The following is a 20624-nucleotide window of genomic DNA, read 5'->3' as shown; positions in this document are numbered from 1 at the left end:
GCAAATTGATATAAAAAGGCATCATTAGCCTTTTTTCTGTAAGTTGGGTGCAGTCCCCTGGAATTCAGCTTATGAAAGACCCTGGGAACTGGTTTCTGCAGTCATTAATTCCTGATCCACTCAGTGTAAACTCCTCTGCTACCTGAAATGGAATAGGGACTCCAGCAGTAGTGTTTGAAATTTCATGTGGACACCAAGCTTTTTTTTCCTGAAATTATTCATTCAGAGATTGCAGTTGAGTTGCAGAAACCTATAAACTGAAGTTAGAAAAAAAAAATCAATTAACTTATCTTTGATTTTGGTGCAACACTACCATTTGTAGCCTCTGCTTTATGAATTAAGCCATCGTACGGGATGTTAAAAATATATTAACATATTTTTAATTGCTTTTTCTTCCCCAAATTCCCTGGTTTTGCACTTGGCTGAAGTTTAATATTTAGGGAAGCATGGTCCTGGTTGTCTCCAGTTGATTTCTTTACATTACCAGAGACAATTTAAGTAGTAAATATCTTGCTGTGGGACCCTGTTTGGGATACAAGCAGCAGCACGCAGTACAATTAAAGGTTCTTGCAGCAAATGTTTAGGAAAATACTTTCCAAGAGATCTGCACATGATTAGAATTACTGAGTGCTCTCCTCTTTGGCTTCCTGTTTTGGAATTGAATGCCTTCAGGACACTTGGAATATCTCAGTTTTGAGAAGCAAGAGCAATTTAACCAAGTCTGTACTTCATTGTCTTAGCTATGACTTCAGTTAGTTGCAAATAGGGATAAATATATGGAATAACCCCTGAGATACCTTAATCAAATGGAAGGAATAAATTATAGAGCAGCTTTTGAGGGAAATGAGAGCAGATAAAATGTCCCAACAGTCAGAGCCACGTTCTGGCTTTTTCTCTGCACATGTGTACAATTAGTGGCTCTTTCCTTGCTTCTTGTTTCCCATCCTGTGGGATAATGAGTTTGAACATTTTTTGGAACAACTTGCTAATTGCTTGAAGTATTTTATGTGGGTTATTTATAAAGTTTGAAGGGAAAATTTGATATGCTTGTTGAACAGTTGTGTACAGAACAGTTTCTTGAGGTCCCTCCACCTAGTTCTGAGCAATTCAACTACAAGAATAATTCCTTGAAATGAGTTTAATTTATTTAACAATTCAGCCATTATGCTGATTTATTTGGTAAGAATCCACGAGCTTGGCCAAGTGCAGTTATGTACCATTTCTTGGTGTTTTTAACCCTTCTGCCACAGTGGTGTTGTCTGGTTGTTATGTTTGTGGGTGCTGTTCACCCCACGTTTCCCACCACACACAGCAGTGGAAATATTTGGGTATTCTTAATTCTGTTCTGGGCTTTCTTGTCAAATAAAACACAGTTTGAATGGAGACTGTTGGAAGAGTCATTTCAGACAAAAACATTGTCAATAATTCATGCAGATTTTCTACTTGGCTTTAAAGAAGTGTAAAGCAGATTCAAAGTGGTTAAGTTTGCATCAAGACTTATTATGTGCCACATTTCTGGAAATTGAAAAGACCATGTTACACTCCATGGCAGTTTTCATTTGAGACCAGGCTAATAAAGGAAGTATCTCCAGCCACTGTGAATGTCTCCAATGTACGTTTGGTGTGTTTGTGATCATTGACATTTGATAACTTTGTGTTTGTTACTATTTAGAATATTCTTACAGAGTATTGTGTTTGAAAATGAACTTAAGGGCTTTTGACCTGCCCTAGTCTGAGTTCAGAGTTTTGTATTTCCTTTGTAGCAGTGATTACAGAGTTGAAGGTAAATGCATCTTTTATTGTATCATTTACGAATACAATAAATAACTTTTAAGAGTGGGCAAAAGCTGAACATACTTGACTTGGTAGGGTCTGCCCCTGTTCTGTTTAAAAAGATAGTTATTATACTTGGATATTTCCAAATGCAAACAATCATTGGATCCTAAAGTGCTGTCATTTTTTGTCTAAGTGTAGGAACAAATTCAGGTTTTCTTTTGGAGATTTTAGGAGTAACTTCACAACTATTTTGAGTAATTTTATAAATATTTTCTGTGATAGCTAAAATTTTTGAATTCAGGCTGTTTTAAATGTGAAATGGATCATTATAATTTAGTATCATCTTCGTGTTTTCCTAATCAAAGAATAACACATGTGCTTTAGCCCTAACATGTAGGTAATAGGATTGGATCTCTCACATCCAAATAAGCCAGTTCTAATTAAGCTACATTGTTTATGATTATTGTTTCTAATGGTTGTGCTTATCTAATAGAGTCTATGGCCAAGCTTAGGTTAGCGTCTCAAGTAACTTTCAAGATGTATCATTTTGTCAGATATTAACTTAATCAGATGCCATTTCCTTTTTCAAGTGGCCAGCATCCGGTTGTTTTATTTCTAGCAGTAAGTCACTGTCCTGGTGTCAGAGCTGTTCCCTTGGAGAGTCCTGGGTGGGCACCAGTGCAGCCACTTCTAATTGCAGCCCTTAATTTCAAATGCCTTGTTTTTACAGCACCAGATTTTGTGATAATTTGAGCATTTCTGTCTGTAACTTTTTCACCAGAATTACTGTTAAACACTGTCTGTCAGTCTTGGCATCGTTTTCATACAGTTTCCCATCTGAGAAATTAATGAGGATTTGAGTTTGTCTTCTAAAAAGTAAAGGTTTGTAGGCATTTGCTGTCAGTCTCCCTGTTGAATTAAGCGTGGCCAAAACTGGGTTGCCGCTGTGATTCACAAAGCAGAAATAATAATCCTTGTTCTAAAAAAAATAAAGCTGACCTAAAATACAGCTGAACTGCTACTGTTGTCTTCTACTGTAGCAATTTTTCTCCCCTTTTTTTGCCTATTGTAAAGCACAGAGCCCAGTCCTGGAAGCACTTCAGTTCCGAAGAAGCAATAATCTTGTGGAATAGTACTTAACCTCAAAGCAGTAGCTTACTCCAATTTGTGCAAATGGAAGATAATGACAAAAATGATGGGAAAATCCTTCAAAAGGAGGCTCAGGGGGCCCTTGTGGCTCTGCACAGCTCCTGCCAGGAGGGCACAGCCGGGGGGTCGGGCTGTGCTCCAGGGAACGGGGACAGGAGCAGAGGGAACGGCCTCAGGCTGGGCCAGGGCAGGCTCAGGGTGGGCACAGCAGGAATTTCCCCATGGAAAGGGGGCTCAGGAACTGCCCTGGCACTGCCCAGGGGCGTTTGCAGTGCCCAGCCCTGCAGGTGTCACCTGGAGGTGGCACTCAGAGCCCTGGGATGCTGTGATTGTTCCTGGAAGGCAGGTGGCAAAAATGAGTGGGTACAGGCACCACCATCTCCCACTGCTCCTTATCCCACCATAGTTCCATGGAGAGAAAACTGCTGTGAATTCCTCAGTCGGAGGAATAACACTGGCACAGAACATTGGTGGGGGTAGTGGAGGTGGTTCCAGGTGGGGCTGCTCTGATCCTCTGTTAGGTGTGTCTGTAGCTTCAGGGAGATCTTCCTTTCAGGAGTTGTAGGTAGTTTGGGTTGGTCCATCTTCCCTCAGCTGCTGAGCTGTGTCCCTCTGTCTCCTTGGATTTCTTTGCCTCATTTCCCAGATTTCCTGTCATTCCCATCAGGAGAGGGTTCCTAACACACCATGCCTCTGTTCCAGCCCTGTGCAGACAGCCTTGTACTCTTTACATTGAAACAAGAGAAAATGTTTCTTCTGTGGGAGGAGAAAAGCCACCAAATTCTACATTTTATATATGACAAGTCAGGAAGAATGAGGAGTGATTTTGTAACAGCTCCCCACCTTTATATGAAGACAAAATTCACAACTGTTCTGTTTTCACGGTCCGTTGCTTCTTTTGCTTGAAAAGGCTTTGCTTTCACTTGTGATAGTGGTTTTGAAGCAATCAAAAGACAAATCTAATTTCCATCTGTTAGAAATGATTGTTCATGCATGAGGAACTACTGCAGTGTTGTGTGCCATGTCTTTTTGGGATGGAAGTCTTGGTTTTGGTGTTTTGGTATGCCGTGAATAACAAAAGGGCTGGGGTTGGGGTTGGGGTTGGGGGGGTGAACTTTTTTTGAGAAATAGTTACTTTGAAAATGACTGGATGCTTTCATAGTGTAATGGACAGGGTGCTGAGTTCAGTCAGAAGAGTTCCCTTTGGAAAATGACATTTTCAGGGATCCACTACCTGTTTACCTTGACTCCACTGGTGACATAGTGGCTTTTCAGGGCAGCTGTGAATTGCAAAAGAAAGCTCCTTGCAGGCAGTATTTTAGGCATCACCAAATGATTTAAGAGCCACTTTCTTTCTCTGTTATTGAGCATTTAACCAGGTTCTTCACTTGGATGACTAAATTGTAAGAAGTCTTAGACAATGGAGAGGATTTTGTAGCTGCACACAGAAGATAAATCCATAAGATAACTTCGTTATGCTTCAGACCACTTCTGCTTTCCTTGTGTTTTCCTCATCTGTCACTAGTGATGTCAGCACTAGAAAGCACCTGGAGGTGGTTGGATTCCCCATGTGCTCTTCACTTAACAGAGCAGTTTATCAATGCACATAAAAATGGTGCAGCTGGTGGTAAAGGGTTTTGTACAACATCCATATTACACTGAAATTCCTCGGGGAGATACCTGCATTTTTACAGGCTGTGGTACAGTGGGCTACTTTTGATTAGAGCCTGTAAATTTGAGCACAGTGTGAGCATTTAGTAGTGATCAAAACCAGTGACAGTCAGTAAATGCACTCAGTGACCCCCTCCCCAGGCAGGGTCACCTTGCTGACCACTGTGACTCCGCACTGCATGGTCAGTGACCAGTGGTGGCAAAGGCACCACAAGGCCTGGAGGTCTCAGTTGAGTTGAGAATCTGCACAAGAGGGACCAAAACCTGCAGGAAAATGTCCTGCACAGACTGGGCCCACAGGGACTGCAGCAAGAACTGGATCTGGAAGTTTGGATGCTTGGGAGAACAGCTGGGAGGAGAGCAGAGATAACATCTCACCACGTGGCCACGCCCTGCTCATCAGCCTGATTCAATTCTCCCTGATGAACACTGTCCTACCGTTCAGTTTCCATGCTCAAATCCCCCTATTTGCCAGGGGAGGAGTGTTGAAAGAGCTGCTCCTGAAAGTTCTTGTGTTTCTCAGTGGTGGCTCTGGACCTCTGAGGAGAGAGGAAGAGTGATACACTCTCAACTTTAGAGGCTGAAATGAAGTTAGATGTAAATGCATTCCAAGCAATAAAGGGAAATTTGCTTACTAATCTGGGTTGCATCTCCTTTTTCCCCTCCTCAGAATCAAAGCAGCATTACCCATACCTGTGCCTGTGTCACCTCTTCCCAGTCCTGCTGTGTTCCTGCAGGAGCATCTCCCAGGAGCCTGGACAAGGCAGGAATAAAGAGGCCAAGGCAGCAAGAAAGGAGATGTGGAACATGGGAACTGGGAGAAGGGCAACAGTATCTGGACATCCAGGAGAAATATTTATTTGCACCACTTCTCTTACCTTTTCCCCCAAAAGGGGGCCTGCTTCTTAATTTCTAAGGGAATTCAGGCTGAGCAAGAAAGTCTGGCCCAGTTTGCCTCTGAAGGTGAGGTGGAGATAGGAAAGTTTGGTGTCAGTAGGGAAATCCATTTTTTTAGGTGATTCTGTCACCCTCCCAGCTTACCCTGTCTGCCTTGCCTTTCTCTTCATGGTCTCCCTCCAAAGGTACCTTAACCTACACCTCCCTGCTGCCCTGCTGCCACTAAACTACCCAAAACCACAATTAACTCTCTCCTGCTGTCAAATTAACTTGTTATCCCAGGTTTTAAACCTGCCTTCCTCATCAGGAGGAATAGAAATAGTACAAATATGTTATTTTGCCTCCAGAATGACACCTGGCAATGCTTCTTACCTATTGATTTAAATAATTTAGCATTTTAAAAGGAACAAATCAACTTAATTTGTTTTGGGGATACTTAAAGGTTGAGGACAATTTTATATCAATTAAAATCAGTGGTAATTCATTTATGATGGAACTAATGTAATTAATTAGATAGTTGCTGCTTACCTTCTTTGTAATACATATATTGCTTTTAAACATCTGCTCAATAGTCCATTATGATAGCACAGGAGTGATTTTACCTGAGAGCAATAGAGGAGCAGATGCTTCCTGATGACAGCTTCCCAGTTTATTTAGGAAACAGCCAGTCAGTCCTGGATTCACAGTTTTAACTTGAAGCATAGCAGGCATGCAAGTAAATTTGAAAATCAGAAACAAAAAAATTGAGAAACAACTTTCTTCATATAATTTTTAATGATTGCAGTTGGGTTAAAATGCTTTTTTTGGTTAGTGTTGTATATGACATTTTTTAAGGCTGATGTTTGTGTTTTGTATTTTGTTTTGTGGTGTCTGCACATGTGAATGTTTTGCAGCACTTACAAAACCATCCAAATTTAAATTTGATTTCAGTGTTGTCCAGTACAGTAACTAAAATTCAGCATCAGCTCAAAAATAGTCAGAAGAACAATATAAATAGGAAAAAAAACTAGAACAATTATTCAGAGAAAGAGTTAAAATAGGCTGTCATGACATATGTAAAAATAAAGTGTCAGCTTTGCTTTTTTAAAATAAATTACACCTGTGTTTGGATTTATGGCTTTATCAGTAGCAGGTTAAAGAGTGAAAATGAGGTCTTGTGGGCTGATATAAAACTGTCTGAGGCTCCTTGGTTCTAGTGACCCATTTGTAGATTTTTAGCTGTTTCAAAGATCACCTAAAATGACTGTACTTGTTTTATTCATCTCATCAGCTACAGAGATACCATCGAAACTTGTAGGCTACAAAATGTACTTTGCCTGCAAAAATACTGTGGGCTGTACTTGCAGAGACTGTAAAGAGCACGACTGCACGTCAGTGATGTGTCTTTTTAAATCAGAAAACGTGAAATTGCTGTTTCCTGAGAGGAAGGGGGATTAGAGTAGCCCTGAGAAGGATTCAGCTATTTGCCTTTGTGTGCAGATCTAACATAGTCACAAATTAGTCATTTTACCATTATATACAGAATGCAGTGTATGCAGACAGTCTTTTTTTCTAGAACAGTGGTATTTAACGCAGGAACAGGTAGTGTTGCCGTTTCCAGAAGTATCTTTTAGGGCAGGGTAAGCTGGTGACTAAGCAGGAGGCAAGGCCGTGGTATCTGATGAAACATTAATGCCCGAGAAGCACCATGTAGGCTCGGTTCTGAGCACAGACTCCTTCTCTTCCCCACCCAGACTGTACCTGGGTTTGGTTTTTTGTTTTCTTTTCCCACAGGCTGCTGATGGTCTCTTTTGCTATTCTTAATGAAGCATTAATCAATTGTAAAGAAGGTTCAGTGTTATATAGAGAAGAATCTTTTTCTTTTAAGCTGTATTTTACATATAACCACCAGGTATGACTTGTGTGAGGAGGAAAGGAACATCGCTTCTTGGTCTGTCACTCATGTATGTGGGAACTGGGCATGTCATACCTGTCTTTATCTGTCCTGTAACACCAGGAACAGCAATCAACACTGTCCTTCTGGCAGGTTGACTTCAGGATCCCTTCACATACAGTTTTTGAAACTAGGTTAACCCAGAGAGCATGTTTTCAAGCATTCCCACACAGTGCTTTAGGCACTTGTTTCCCCATAAGCAAAAATCAACCATTTTCCTGCAGGCATCTGGAATTTACCAGGAAACCTCTGCTCCGTGGCCATCTGTGATCTTCTCACTTTGTGTCCAAAAATGTTTGGGCAGTTCTTTGGTCTGCAGCTTCCCAAGGTCTGGGCTTTCACTTGTGGCCTTCTGTGCCTCTGCCTCAGCAGCATCTGGGAGCCCAATACACTAAATCTGGAGAAAGTCACATCAGGAAAAAAAACATGAAAATATCTTGGGTGTTGTTACTGTTAAAGTTTATCAGTTTTTATATTTTTTTTCATATAGCGATTCATCCATTGCTGACTGGATAAAGGATGTGAGATAAAAATGCAAAATATCTTTAAATTTCTGGTGTGTTGTATGAACATAGTGTTCAGAGGATGCTGGTTCTTCTTTTCTGCTCAGTCTTTTTCTGTTTTGCTTGGACAGATACCATAAGTCAATATTCAGGGTTGCTTGGCAATAGCCAAGTCATGAAATGCACACCCAACCTGTGGGGCATTATGGTTGCTTAGTTCATGCATGTAAATCTGGGGGTTTGAGCACTGAACAAGTCCACACCCAGAGTGTCTTCTTGGAAAGTTTGCTCTTATGTTTAATCTTAGTGGCATTATTAATTTAATGGTTACATTTTCAGAGACATTGAGTTATGACAGCTTTTAGAAAAGTCCAAACAACTGCGTGCTTAGCACTGTTGGAATATTAATTTGAAATGTTGTGAAATTCGTGCTGCAGCTGTGGTATATCTCAATGCAGTTAGTTTCATCTATTTTGATTTGTTCCAAATCTACCATAAACTTTAGTACTTTACACCTGAAATATACACTAACAGGGAAAAAAATGCTCTCAGTTTTATTATTACATTTTATGTTATTATAAGTACATTATATATATTATATTATTAGCAAAAGCAACTCCTGGCAAAAAGCCTTTAAAGAAAGTAGATCAGAGGATTTTTGGTGGATACATTTGATTTGTCTTTTGGCAAGCAAAACCGGATTATTTAAGGATACACTTCTAAAATGGTCTATACTGAATGTAATGAGGACAGGTACAGCTGTAGTCCCCTTATTGTGCCAGTTCCTGTGCCATGAAGATTTTAGAGAGAGCAGCTTAGAAAGATTTCAATTCTGGAAGGGCTTGCAAATAGTTTGTGGAAGGGAGCATGTAAGATGTCTGTAGGTTTCAGACTTCTCTGATTTTCTTGCTAGCGCTGAAAAATTCCCTTGTGAGTTTGCATGAGCAGTGCAGTGAAAGGGGTGGCTGCCGTTATTTCTGTTGTGCGCATTTACTGAGCCCAGGACAGTTTCCCTGGGCACAGCAGCAGAGGCTGACGTGCTGCTGTGGCCTCGTGTGTCGTTCCAGGAGCCCTCGGATGACTCCCAGGCCGCCGGGGTGTGCAGCACAGAAGAAGTGGTTCGCTACGAGTACCACGTCCTCTACTCCAGCAGCTACCAAGTGCCTGTGCTGTATTTCAGAGCCTGCTTCTTGGGTAAGGCCAGCACACACCCCACGTGCTGCGTGCAGCGGATGTTGGGAATCTTCTGTTAAGTTGAGGAAGAGATGTAATAAGAAACCAAGAGGTGAGGCTGCTCACCAGAGGATTTTTCAGTGCTCTGGACTCAGAGCTCCAGGACCGTGGAGGAGATGATATCATCTCAGCCTGAGGGAGGCTGATCTTTGGCTCCTGGCATCTTGCCTGTGGTTGACTGAAACTGCTGGTCATTTTTCTTGTTCTTTTCTTGAAATGACTATAACAACTTAGTGCTGCAGGTTTAAACTGGGCTGGGCAATTGCTGGACATAACCACAGTGCTTGAGCCAGAAGGCTGGGGTCTAAACGTGTCTTTTGAAATGTATGCTGTTTTCTGTTTAAATTTGCTGCTTAAGGGGAAATAAAATAATACCAATAGGATATTGACTTTTTGTTTTGTATTGAAGCTGGCTCTTGAAACAGTCTGATCCTGTCCCTCCCTGGTATGTACATTTTGCTACCCACTGCTCTGTGGCTGTAGCCACTGTGATTTCAGCCCCCATCCTGTCAAGGGAGGAAGGAGGAACACTCACCCTCCCAGGGAGGCCACTGTTGGTGTCACTCCTTTAATCAGCAGGCACAGAGTGATCACACTGCAGCACTGGCTGTGCTCTGTGCCCCAAGCCTGCGTACCTATGCTCCAGGGGCACCTGCTTGTGCCTGCAGTGGTGTGGCCAGCAGGACCAGCTTGTGGCACTTAGGTGTCGCAGGCATTCTCTTTGTGAAAAATCCTTTCTTTAGGATTTTTCCTTCTGAGAATCTGTGGCCTCAGAGATAGACATAAACAATAGGTTATCTGCTGCTGTGGAATGCAACAGGTCCTTCTGGATTGGCCCATCTTGGATGTTTGTGGTTGATGGCCAATCCAGAACTGAGCTCTCTCACACAGAGTCGGAGAGAGCTGCCTTGTTATCATGCTTTTTCTATTCTATTCTTAGCTTAGGTAGCAGCCTCTGGAAATCTCCTTTCTTTTTCTTTTTAGTATAGTTATAGTATATGTATATATCTTACAATAATAAATCAAGCCTTCTGATCATGGAGTCAAGGATCTCGTCTCTTCCTTCACCCAAGGACCCTTGTGACAACCATCACACTTGGGAACAACGTTGAGTGGTGAGCATGGCTGTGTTGGGTTAGGGCTTGGACTCGATCATTTTAGAGCTCTTTTCCAACCTAAATGATTCTATGATCAGCATCTTCTGTGTTTTGAATAATATCTTAACTTTATCTAGATAAAGATGTCTGAATGTTGCCAGTGATATCTTTTCCTTTTTAATTAAAAAGTAGCTTAAGCTGCTTTGAATGTGTTTGGTAGATTTAATCACTCTCTGCCTTATATTGTTTAATGGTTTCTAATTTTGCAGTGTTAGCGTTTCAAAAAGCACTTCAGATTCAAAATTGAAGAACAAATTCTCGTAGGCTCCCTGGTGGAAAGATTTTAGTCTGAGGTGCAGTTTCAGGAATGGATGATTTGGGGTAAATTTTCAGAGTGGGACATGGGGAACTGGGGACATTGCTCTGCCTTTACCACCACCAAAACTCATTTGCACACATCCTGTTGCAAATTTATTTCCAGCATTATTACAGGCATTTACAAACGTGCAGTGTTTTGCCTTTGAACTTATTGTGCAGACAGGAAGATGAAGGCAGCTTTGCTGTGAGAGACGGGTTAGCCTATTTGTGGTCCTGAAAAATGCCATCTTCTTGATTTTTGCTGAATTTATAGTGCAGTGTCTCTACAGAAGAGGACGGAGATGGTGCAGGTAGAGGAAGTAGGACAGTATCTCTACTGTACTGTACTTCCATATAATTAGTATTCACCATAAGCAGTTAATCACCAGAGAAGAGCTCACAGAGACAAAACAAGTTGTTTAGCTTGTCAGCACCAGGGAATCGGAGGTGTTGAAACATGACTCCTTATAGCTGGAAGTGGATATTACAGGAGCCAGTGGATGATCTAATGCACAATCGTGGTATTATGTGCCAACAGCTCCCCTTGCAGTACAGAACTGTAATTGCTCCTACAAGTACAATTATCCTTTAAAACACTTCTTGGGAACCTTTCACAATGGAAAACAAGGGCTTTTTTTAGATGCTTCCGAAGGTCACCTGGGTTCTCTTCAGCATTTTGCATCCTCTTTTAAATTATAACAATATCTGACTCTTGAAGGGAGCAGGATACTAAATGCTGGCAGTAAGTGTGTTTCCTACAGTGTTACCAGCTGGTATTCTCTGATTTTAATTATGGGCAGCTTACTTTTGAAAATGAAGAATTCTGTCTTCCCTGCACGTTGTTGATCTGCCTGTACTGTGCTGTCTGAAGGTCCCAAAGTGTGATTTTTGGAAATGTACAGCTGGCCTGTGCTCACAATCACTTGAGATCCCTGAGCAGAGTATCCATTGTCTTGTCCCAAACCTGCTGTGAGGAAAACTCTGGGAGATGCCCTGAGTTTTTTTTCTCTTGAGGTAAAGGATACACTTCTCACTTCTCACTTGGTCAGACAATCAGCAATGCTCACTGCATTGCTCACCTGGACTAATAAAGGAACAATCTCCCCAAGACTTACCTCAATTTCCCAGTCTAAATTCCTGCCATTGTTTGTGGACTCGGTAAGAGGAGGGGTTCCTCACAAGGCTCCTGTGAGCTGTTCTGGCTCCCCTGGGATCCTGCCCATACTGATCCCCGTGCTAATTACAGCTGGCTTTGGGAGGTGGAGGTGAGCTGTAATCCTCCCAGTGGTTCCACAGCCCTGCCCCGTCTTGCCTTCCCCAGCACAGGGCACAGAGCTGGAATTCAGAGCTCTGCTTCCTCCCTGGCAGTGTCTGCAATGCCCATCACACCTGGGAAACAATGATTCCTCTGTTCAGCCTGGCTGAGGCTTTTGCAGCATTCACCTCCTTCCTTTGTATAACAGCAGCTGATGCCAGCCAGTCCAAATCTGCGCTCCAGCAGATGCTTTACAAACTTCTCTAGAATGTTGAAATCAATGAAATCCTGCCTTTCTCCCGCTGCATGTGAGTGCAGCTTCCATTCACCTGGTCTCTCAGCCCCTCCTAGGAAAAAGGCTCCCCGTGGAGTTGCTGGGGGGATTTTCCTGTGATCTCCAGCTTGGCTGGCATCCTCAGGAGCTTGTGCCAACGAAGACATCCAGTTCTCACTCCTCTCTGCTAGAACTGATGTTCAGGCATTACAGATCACTTCTTCTGCAGAAGGGAAAAAAGTTGCATTATATCCTTGCCCTTGCTGTCTAAATTGGATTAAATAACTTACTTTCTTTAACTCATCTTTTGACCTTTTTTGTTGTTTGTGAGATAAAGTTTGCTACGTAAGGTGGTGCAAGGTAAGGTTTGAAATTTTGATTGCAACAGAACTAAAACATTTTGAGAGACATCTAAACTTTCTTGTAATCTCAGGGGATGGATTTACAGGGAAGATCTTGTTCTGCAAGGACAAATACTTCAGTTGAAAATAGTGATTAAGCATGATGAGACTGTCTGGAAAGGTGTTTGGGAACATTATAGGGTACAAGAAGATATTTTTAGGCAGTGTGTATATACATAAGAAACATTTTTCACTGCCTCATGATACTTGCCACGTGGTGTTTATTCCTAATTTCAGACCTGCTGAAGTCACAGTCAAGTGTCAGAAGCTCAAGGCAGAGGCTAATTTCTCCAAAATCAGCCCTGTGCCTGCCATACCATCCAGAAACGGCGCCCTTCTTTCTTCCCTTGGCTTCTGAGACTACCAAATAGGTAGCTGAAGAAATGCATGAACCCCTGCTGATATCTGATGTCAGCAATTAGCCCTCTTGGAGACAGATGGTGTAGGCAATTATCCTTCCCCTTCAATGCTGGCATCAGCCAGATGGGCTGAGCTAGGTCCAGTAAGCTTTCTTTAATCAGCAGAGTATTTTCCTCTTTTCCTACTCTTTAAGATGTCAAGGAGCTTCAGTCTTTTCCTGAACCATCCCCATCTGAAGCCAGGCATTCAGAACCCTCTTGCCATACATTAGAAAGCCCACAGTGAGGTATCAGCAGCACAGGTGAGCACGGGCACCATTCCGGAATCACTCCGTGTGTAGGGAAAATAATGGCTCGTCTCACACTTTTCCTTTTTCCTCCAAGGCAGAGGGAGCAGCAGGAAAGCTGGCTGAACACTGAAAAGAAAGAGCAGGACTAATGGGAGTCAACAAGGACTGCACCCTCGCTCCTCTAGAGAAGAGAAAAGGAATGAGGTTTTCAGGCTGACCTGCTCAAAATACTCTCTCAGCTCAGTGGCAGCTAAATCCCTGCCAATAAAAACCATGCTAATCAGTGGTTAGAGAGAGGGAGCTTCTGAGATAGGGCAACTTCCTCCAACCCTGAAGGCATGACTTTCTGTATTCACAACCACACTGGGCCTGACTGAAGTGCTTTCCAGAATACAGATTTATTTCCTGAGCTCAAAAACATGTAACCACTGTGTCCTTTCTCAGAAACACAGCGCTCTAAAGACTGTATCCTGTAAGAACTGGTTTTATTGTGGCTTTGGACATAACTGAAATGGAATAATTTCTGTGATCATATATTCTCTTAAGCTGTACGAGGTTTTTTTTTTCTCATTTGGTAGTGGTTTTTAGTATTGTTTCTTTATAAAATACATCAGCATGAAGCCTCAAAACAATTTGTGCACCATTTCACCCAAAGAATCAAATAACCTTTAACTGAAAATCTTAGAAATTGTTAAAAGCTTTTAATTGGGGATCTCTGAAATTACTAAAAGCCCTCACTACACATGAAGAAAATAGAATACAGTGACTTGGGAAGACTGAAAATTTTCTCTGAAAATAAATATGGAATTTTGTCTGCCTAAAGAATTTCTGCTCTTTGCAGAAATTAAGGTCCAGGTGAGAATGCAGCTCCTGTGTGGTCTGACAGCCTCACCTTGCTGCTGTGAGAGGGCACTCAATATTCTGTATTTAACTATTTCTTATTTGTGGGGGTGTGATTGAGTTAACCCCAGCTGGGCAGTCAAGAAGCTTTTCTCAGAAAAGTTTGTTGTAGTCTAAACAGTGTAAATAATAAAACTATCCCAGCTGAACTTGGGACAAGCCTTGGGACACACAGCCAGCTGTGTCCTTGTGGGTGGATGGTGACTAAATAAATGCATGGGTGGGTGGATCTGGAGCCTTCACCTTCCTCGCCTGCCTCTTCTCTTGGCTTGGTGCTGCTGTTTGCTTCAGGTTCTGGCTGAACTTCCCAGCTCAGCTCCATCCCAGGGAAGAAAAGAGGCGCAGGGAAGGCAAGAGGCTGCTTGGTCAGCAGGTGCCACAGTGGGCCCTTGTTGCCAGCAGCAACAATTACTGCCTGCTCTGTCAGACCGGCTGGGTGTTTGAGGTCTCAGTGGTTGTAAGAAAGTGTAACAGGGCTGCTAAACGTGTGAGAGTGCTAGAAGATGGGGGTAAGAAAGCACAAAGAATACAGATCTGTGTTTAGAGCAAGTCCAAACTTGGGAATAGAATGAATTCGCCATGTGGTAAAGACAAAACTTGTTTTTAACTATAACATGGTTAATATTTCAGTAACTTCTGATCATTTATAAAAATGGGACTAACAGAATCAGAGTAATCCAATCCATGTGTACGTGAATCTGCTCAGTGTTATAATAAAAATTCTCAGAGAAAGATTTACAGAGCCCATCTAGAGTGGCAGATCGGGTGTTGCACTAGAACACATGTTATTGCAGATTTTAAACTTGGGCTTTCTCTGCTGAGAACAAAATTGCAGATATGCATGGCATTTCATATCACCTGCACACAGGTGGTCTGAATGGAAATACACCCTTCTGAAATAAATTTATGCTGTTGTAGCAAATTTCTTTGTGAATGTTAGACTGTCCCCAGCACAACTCTGGTATCTGTCATCACAAGACAGTGGATGTGATGGTCTAACAAGTCTTACCTTCATGAGGATAGCATGGAAAAGCTGATTAATATGCTGTTACTCCCTCAGATACTTCATTTGCCCGGTGATTCTGCTATACGATGCTTATATAAGTTCAGAACTTCCTGGTATTTTTTGTAAATATATGCAGAAAATAAAACAGAGACTGTAGGCAGCTGTTTTGAACTTGTGTCTAAACATGGCATTCAAATATTAATTGTGTGAATAAATCTTTTACATTTTACAGACATACAAATGTCAGTAGAATAAATCTGATTATCAGATGATGATGGTTTCTGACACCTGATAAATGCCAAGATGAAGCTACTTATTGAAAGTCTATTGAAATACTCTGTTTGCCATAAACAAATATTCATTAAAATAGACATGCTTATTTTCTAAGTGGTTGACACTAATATCTTGGCATAATTCTAGCACCACAGCTAAAAACCTGATGCAGTAAAACTCTGTAAATGCAGCTCAAGAAAATGTTGTGGACACATCAAAATGCAGTAAACTTTTATCTGCAGAATTTTGTTCCTTAGATTTTCTTCACTCTCTCACAATGAGTTGCATATATTTACAGTAGGTGATTCTTCATTATGTTCTTTTGTGGTTTTAAATCCACCTTACCAAAGCTTTGTTTTACAAAACCAGTTACACTTCACCCCTTACAATCAGCACAGTGAGTTGTTACTCTCAGGTGACAGAGAAGAAAACCAAACAGGGAATTTAGGGTGGTTCTGTGTGCACCTTCAGCCAGGATTTGAACAGTTTTCACTTTTAATTTTGCTGTTCTGTATTAAAGACACAGCATGCCTAAGAGCTTTGGCTAAAGGTGGCTGTTTCTCCCCCCAGATGGAAGGCCTTTAACTCTGGATGAAATATGGGGAAGTGTTCATGCATCCTACCAGGCTCGTCTGCAGGAGGGGCCCTGGGACACTATTACACAGCAGGTGAGAATCCTCTGGTTCTTCATGAAATTGGGGAGTGAAATGTATGCCTAGATCCTCAGTGGTCTTATTCCTCTCTTGCACAGAAGGGAAAAAAATGAAAATTAAAAAAAATGTCTGTATCATATTGTGCTGAACTATTTACCAGCAATAGTTTCAGTCCTGGTTTTTGAGGGATATATAAGTGCTCACCATTTAAGGCTTGCTTTGACAGTATCTTGCATTTAAAATACTTCTCCAAAGCCAGTCCTTAAAAGTTCAGGCAGTTTCTGAGTAATCATGAATTTGGGTAAATACAAAAGCAGACTAGTTTATGTAAATAAAACATATCAGTGTAACATTTCTCGGATTGTCTGGTAATCAAATTACCAAAAAAGACTGTGTGTAATTTTCAGTTTTAAATAGACTTGCAGTCTTCAGGATTGAACAAGGGAAGATTGGTTTCCTATCCTAAAATAAGCTGGTGCTGTCTAATAGCTCAGAGCTGAGCTGGTTGTTCTGGTGTCTTCCCTTTGCTCCAGGTCTCATGAACAAATCTGACAAAGAATTGAGGCTCTCCAGGTGTGTTTTTCCCCATCAGACCAAGATACCAGTGTGTCTTCTCTCCGTCCCCTTCCCCTCCTTGATTTTTTTATTTCAGCTGTTTCCAGGCACTCAGGTCTCCTGCCACAGCAGCATGACAAGGATGTGACATCCACCAGGTCCTACAGGTGCTCCCTTAATTCAAATAACACAGTTTAATTACAGGATGCCTGTTTGTAGATGGTGCTCAGCCATGGGAACACAAGCAGAATTCTTGTTTTTTTGCAGCCACAGACTATTATTTATCTTATAACAGCTTCCTGAGAAGCTACCAAGCCATGGGTGTTCTGGTGATTGCTGTGCATGTGTGAATTCCAGTTGTGAGCTGGCAGGTTCTTATAATACACACTTTTCACATGAAGCATTAATTACCAGGCTTGTCTGTGAATGAAGATGAGGAAACTGGGTTTTAATAACTTAATGTAATAATGCAACACTACTGCGAATAAAGCATAAACGGGATGTTTGGGATGTGTAAAATCAGAGTTGTGGAAGCCAAAAGGAAATTCAGGTCACTCCCACACGGGGATTATTTTTGCTTCTTAAGGGACAGCAGAGTAAAAACGGTCCTGCATCTAATAACTGGAGGTGTGTGTGGGATACTTACACACAAATTCCTGCAGAAACAGGAGTTTTGGGTGGCAGAATGTGTGTAGTGATGAATCTGGTTCTGGGACACTCTCCGGAGGTGGTACAGTCAGCTGTGAGTGCACTGACAAACACAGGAAGAACATTTTGGAGAAATTAGCAGAGTTAACAGCTGCAAAGTGTGACTTTCTGTGAAATAAGGAGATTATGGAAGATAATGAAAACTAGCCTGCAAGCCTCAGATCAAAGCAAGAGTCAGGTCTACAAGAAAAAAACTGCTTTTTTCTGTCAAGTGAATCAGGGTTCTGAACTGAACTACGGAGTTTTGTCTTGCCTTGCTGCTTTTCTGCTGACCCATTTTGTTATTTGGGTTAGGCTTTGCCTGCAGGGACACAGATCCTATAATGCAAGTCACTGGGCAAACTCATCAAATCAGGCTTGAGCACTCAGTGCACATGAGCAGAAGAGTAAAAAATGGTTTAGGATTTTAATCCAAAAAAGATACAAATTTTAGATGCTACAAGCGCTCTACCACTGGGAAGAAAAATCGAGCTAGCCAAGGGTAACATGCATCTTACTTAACTTTTAACTAGAGCTGATCTGCACTGTGATTGGCAGGCCAGGAAAAGAAAGGCTTACTGACTTTTTGGGACTTTTTTCCCCTTATATTTTATGAAATGAGGGTGCCAGACCTGTGCACATTTCTGATACAACTATATTTTGTGTATAGTCCCTGTGGTAAAATACATCTATAATGAAATAAATCTCAGGAACTGAGACAAACTGCAAAAAGTAGAGATATTTGACATTTGCAAATTTTAGGTAAAATATGGACTTTTATAGTTACTCTTTATGATGGTGGAAGGCTATGCTTATTTCCAGAGAAAGCATCCGGAAATGTTTTTCCTGACTAGATTACTGCAAAAAGCAGAAGTCAACTAGTTACCTTCTCATAAATAAATTAACATGATAAGGTTGCATAGTATTTTATAATGATAATTGATAAATGGTGATGATTTAATTGCACTTCCTCTAGTAATAATCTTAAAATGCTCAGATGAAGTTCCTGTGATTGGCTTTCTTGTGAGTTAAATCTCCCTGGGGTCTTCAGTCATCCCTTCTCTACATCCGGCGATAACTTGCTTTAGCTGTTTTAAATAATACAAATCAATTAGAACACACAGCTGTTTAACAAAACTTCCAAATGTTGCTACAGGTCTCTGTGGGTATTTCCTGATGACTTATAATGACATCAATTTAGCACACCTGGTAAGATCTGTGTGAGCTGGAAGTGGCTTAATTCTGCAATGACAGGAAAATTAAGGAGTATTTATGGATTACTGTTGCCTTCCAGAAATGTTGCCAACTGTGATTTTCAGCTTCTTTTTAGGAGGATTCGAAAGGGAATTACAGATACTGCAGCCCCATCTCCTGAATTGTTTACCTGTAACTTAGTGGGTGCTTTTTAGTGTTATTTATTTATATTAGTAATTTTAATACCATATAAACATATATTATATGTATGATGTATAATATTTATATTAGTTATTTATAAGATAGTATACACAAATACATAGTGGTACTGCCTAAACAGCTCAAACTTATTAAGCCCTCTGTGCATAATAAAAATATTAAATAGCAGGTGTAATGTCCCATTTAAGAAGGCAGCAGCCCAAAAGTGCCATGGTCAAATGCTAAATGTGAGGCAAATTGAGAGAATAAAACTTCACAAGAACAGGAAGTAAGTTAAAAAAAAAATTAACAGAGAGTGGAGAACAGAAATGAGACAAATGGGGAGAAATCTTCCCAAATACGAAAGTGAACATATTTTATAGCCAGAACTTCAGGCTTTGTGGCCCTGGTTGGGTGTTCTCTGTGGAGTTGGAAGTGCAAGACTGAAAGGCTTTTATTGCTAGGATGGGTGTGGGATAGGTCTTGTCAGGACATGAATTTTCATCCTGCTGTGGCTGAGGGCTCCACACCTGTTTGGAAGTGCCTCCATCAAGATCCAGGACACTGGTGTAGCCTTCACATCCAGGTATTTTCCACAGAGTGTCAAATGTGCTGGATTGATGGATACAGTCACCTGCTAGGAGATAAACTGAGGCCCAATGATTCTCAAGCACCTTCTGAAATTTAAAAATAGTGGAATAAGGGATTGGAAAAATATGGGTGAAGGCACTACTGAATCTTTGTAATTTTTTTGCCCTGATATTTATAAAAGTGTAGACAAAGCAGAAGGACTTCAACAGGGGGAGAGACAACACTCTGACAAGTATGTTTCTAAGACTATGATGAAACTGGGTATTGATGTAATTAATTCTATGAACACAGGTGCCCAAGCCCATTTTTGATTCTTGTTGCTTCTGCTAATCCATGCCTTGCATTATTTTTTTCCTGTGTGGAAGCAAACTAGCAAGAGAATTTTGTAAGCTGATGAATGAAGCTGATCACAGTCAGTAGCATCACCAACAGTTTTGTTTTTAACAGAGTGATGTTGTCATAAAGGCTGACCTTCCCCTGAGGAAACAAAGTCGTAAACACAATCAAGAATATGTGCTAAGGCTTAATCAATTCTTAGTGGTGATGGAATGTAAAACCAAACATCCAAGGGTAGAAATCGAATTGCATTATTACAGGAGGCTCAGGGGCTGAAAAACTACCCCATAAAACAAGAGCAAAACTTGGTGACTTGAAGATCCTGCAGAAATAGTCTTAAAAATTAATCTGTGAGTCAAGATTCCAAGGGGCTCTGGAAGCTGTGGAGCACGTGTCCGTGCATTACTCCCCTTCTTTTTAACCAACACTGTTCAGATGCAATTACTTCTGCTACCAAAGTGCTCCCAGGCATGGGAGGGGACACATTTCATGTGTGGTACCTTGGTTCTGGATTTGCCAGCAATAAATCAGCATTTTCCTGGTTTAGCCATTTACTGTTGCTGCAGATGAAGTAACTCAGACCACTCTGATACTGGCTAAATCCTACATTTCTGAGTAGTGAGTGGTCAGGAATTTTGCATCTGTTTTTTCTCAACCATTCATTTCTCAGTTTCACTTAAATGAGGTGGTTTTCTTCTGTCATTTGATCCTTAGCAGGTAGTTTTAATATGTCCTTTCTGTCGTATCAAAAGTATTCAACCAAACCTAAACTACAGAAGTCACAGCACAGAACTGCACCTATTTCTGAGTTAATCCAGAGTCTTTTTCAGCCAGGAGTTAGGAATCTGGAGGACTCATTCTTTATAGTACCTCAATAATCCTGTCCATTACATCACTTAATTTATAGCAGTGTTAACAGGAAAATCAATAAACATTATTTCTAAAATGTTAGGGATGTTAATAGTGTGATTTAAAAAAGGAGAAAGAGTCAAAACTCTGAACAGAACACATTGATATAGTGTTGTAGAGGCACATC

General features: G+C 41.2%; 1 protein-coding gene across 1 annotated transcript in view; it reads left to right on the top strand.

Moving 5' to 3' along the window:
• The window catches only part of ATG10 (autophagy related 10), a 60047-nt gene that overhangs the window by 28091 nt on the left and 11332 nt on the right, over positions 1 to 20624 (top strand). The window contains exons 4-5 of the mRNA XM_030969060.1: positions 8997 to 9123; positions 15945 to 16042. Of these exons, the coding sequence (XP_030824920.1) occupies positions 8997 to 9123; positions 15945 to 16042 (225 nt within the window). The remainder of the gene's footprint in view (positions 1 to 8996; positions 9124 to 15944; positions 16043 to 20624) is intronic.

The sequence above is a fragment of the Camarhynchus parvulus genome, chromosome Z (assembly GCF_901933205.1).
Source record: "Camarhynchus parvulus chromosome Z, STF_HiC, whole genome shotgun sequence".
Lineage (NCBI taxonomy): Eukaryota > Metazoa > Chordata > Aves > Passeriformes > Thraupidae > Camarhynchus > Camarhynchus parvulus.
This window is presented reverse-complemented; position numbering and strand designations above follow the sequence as displayed.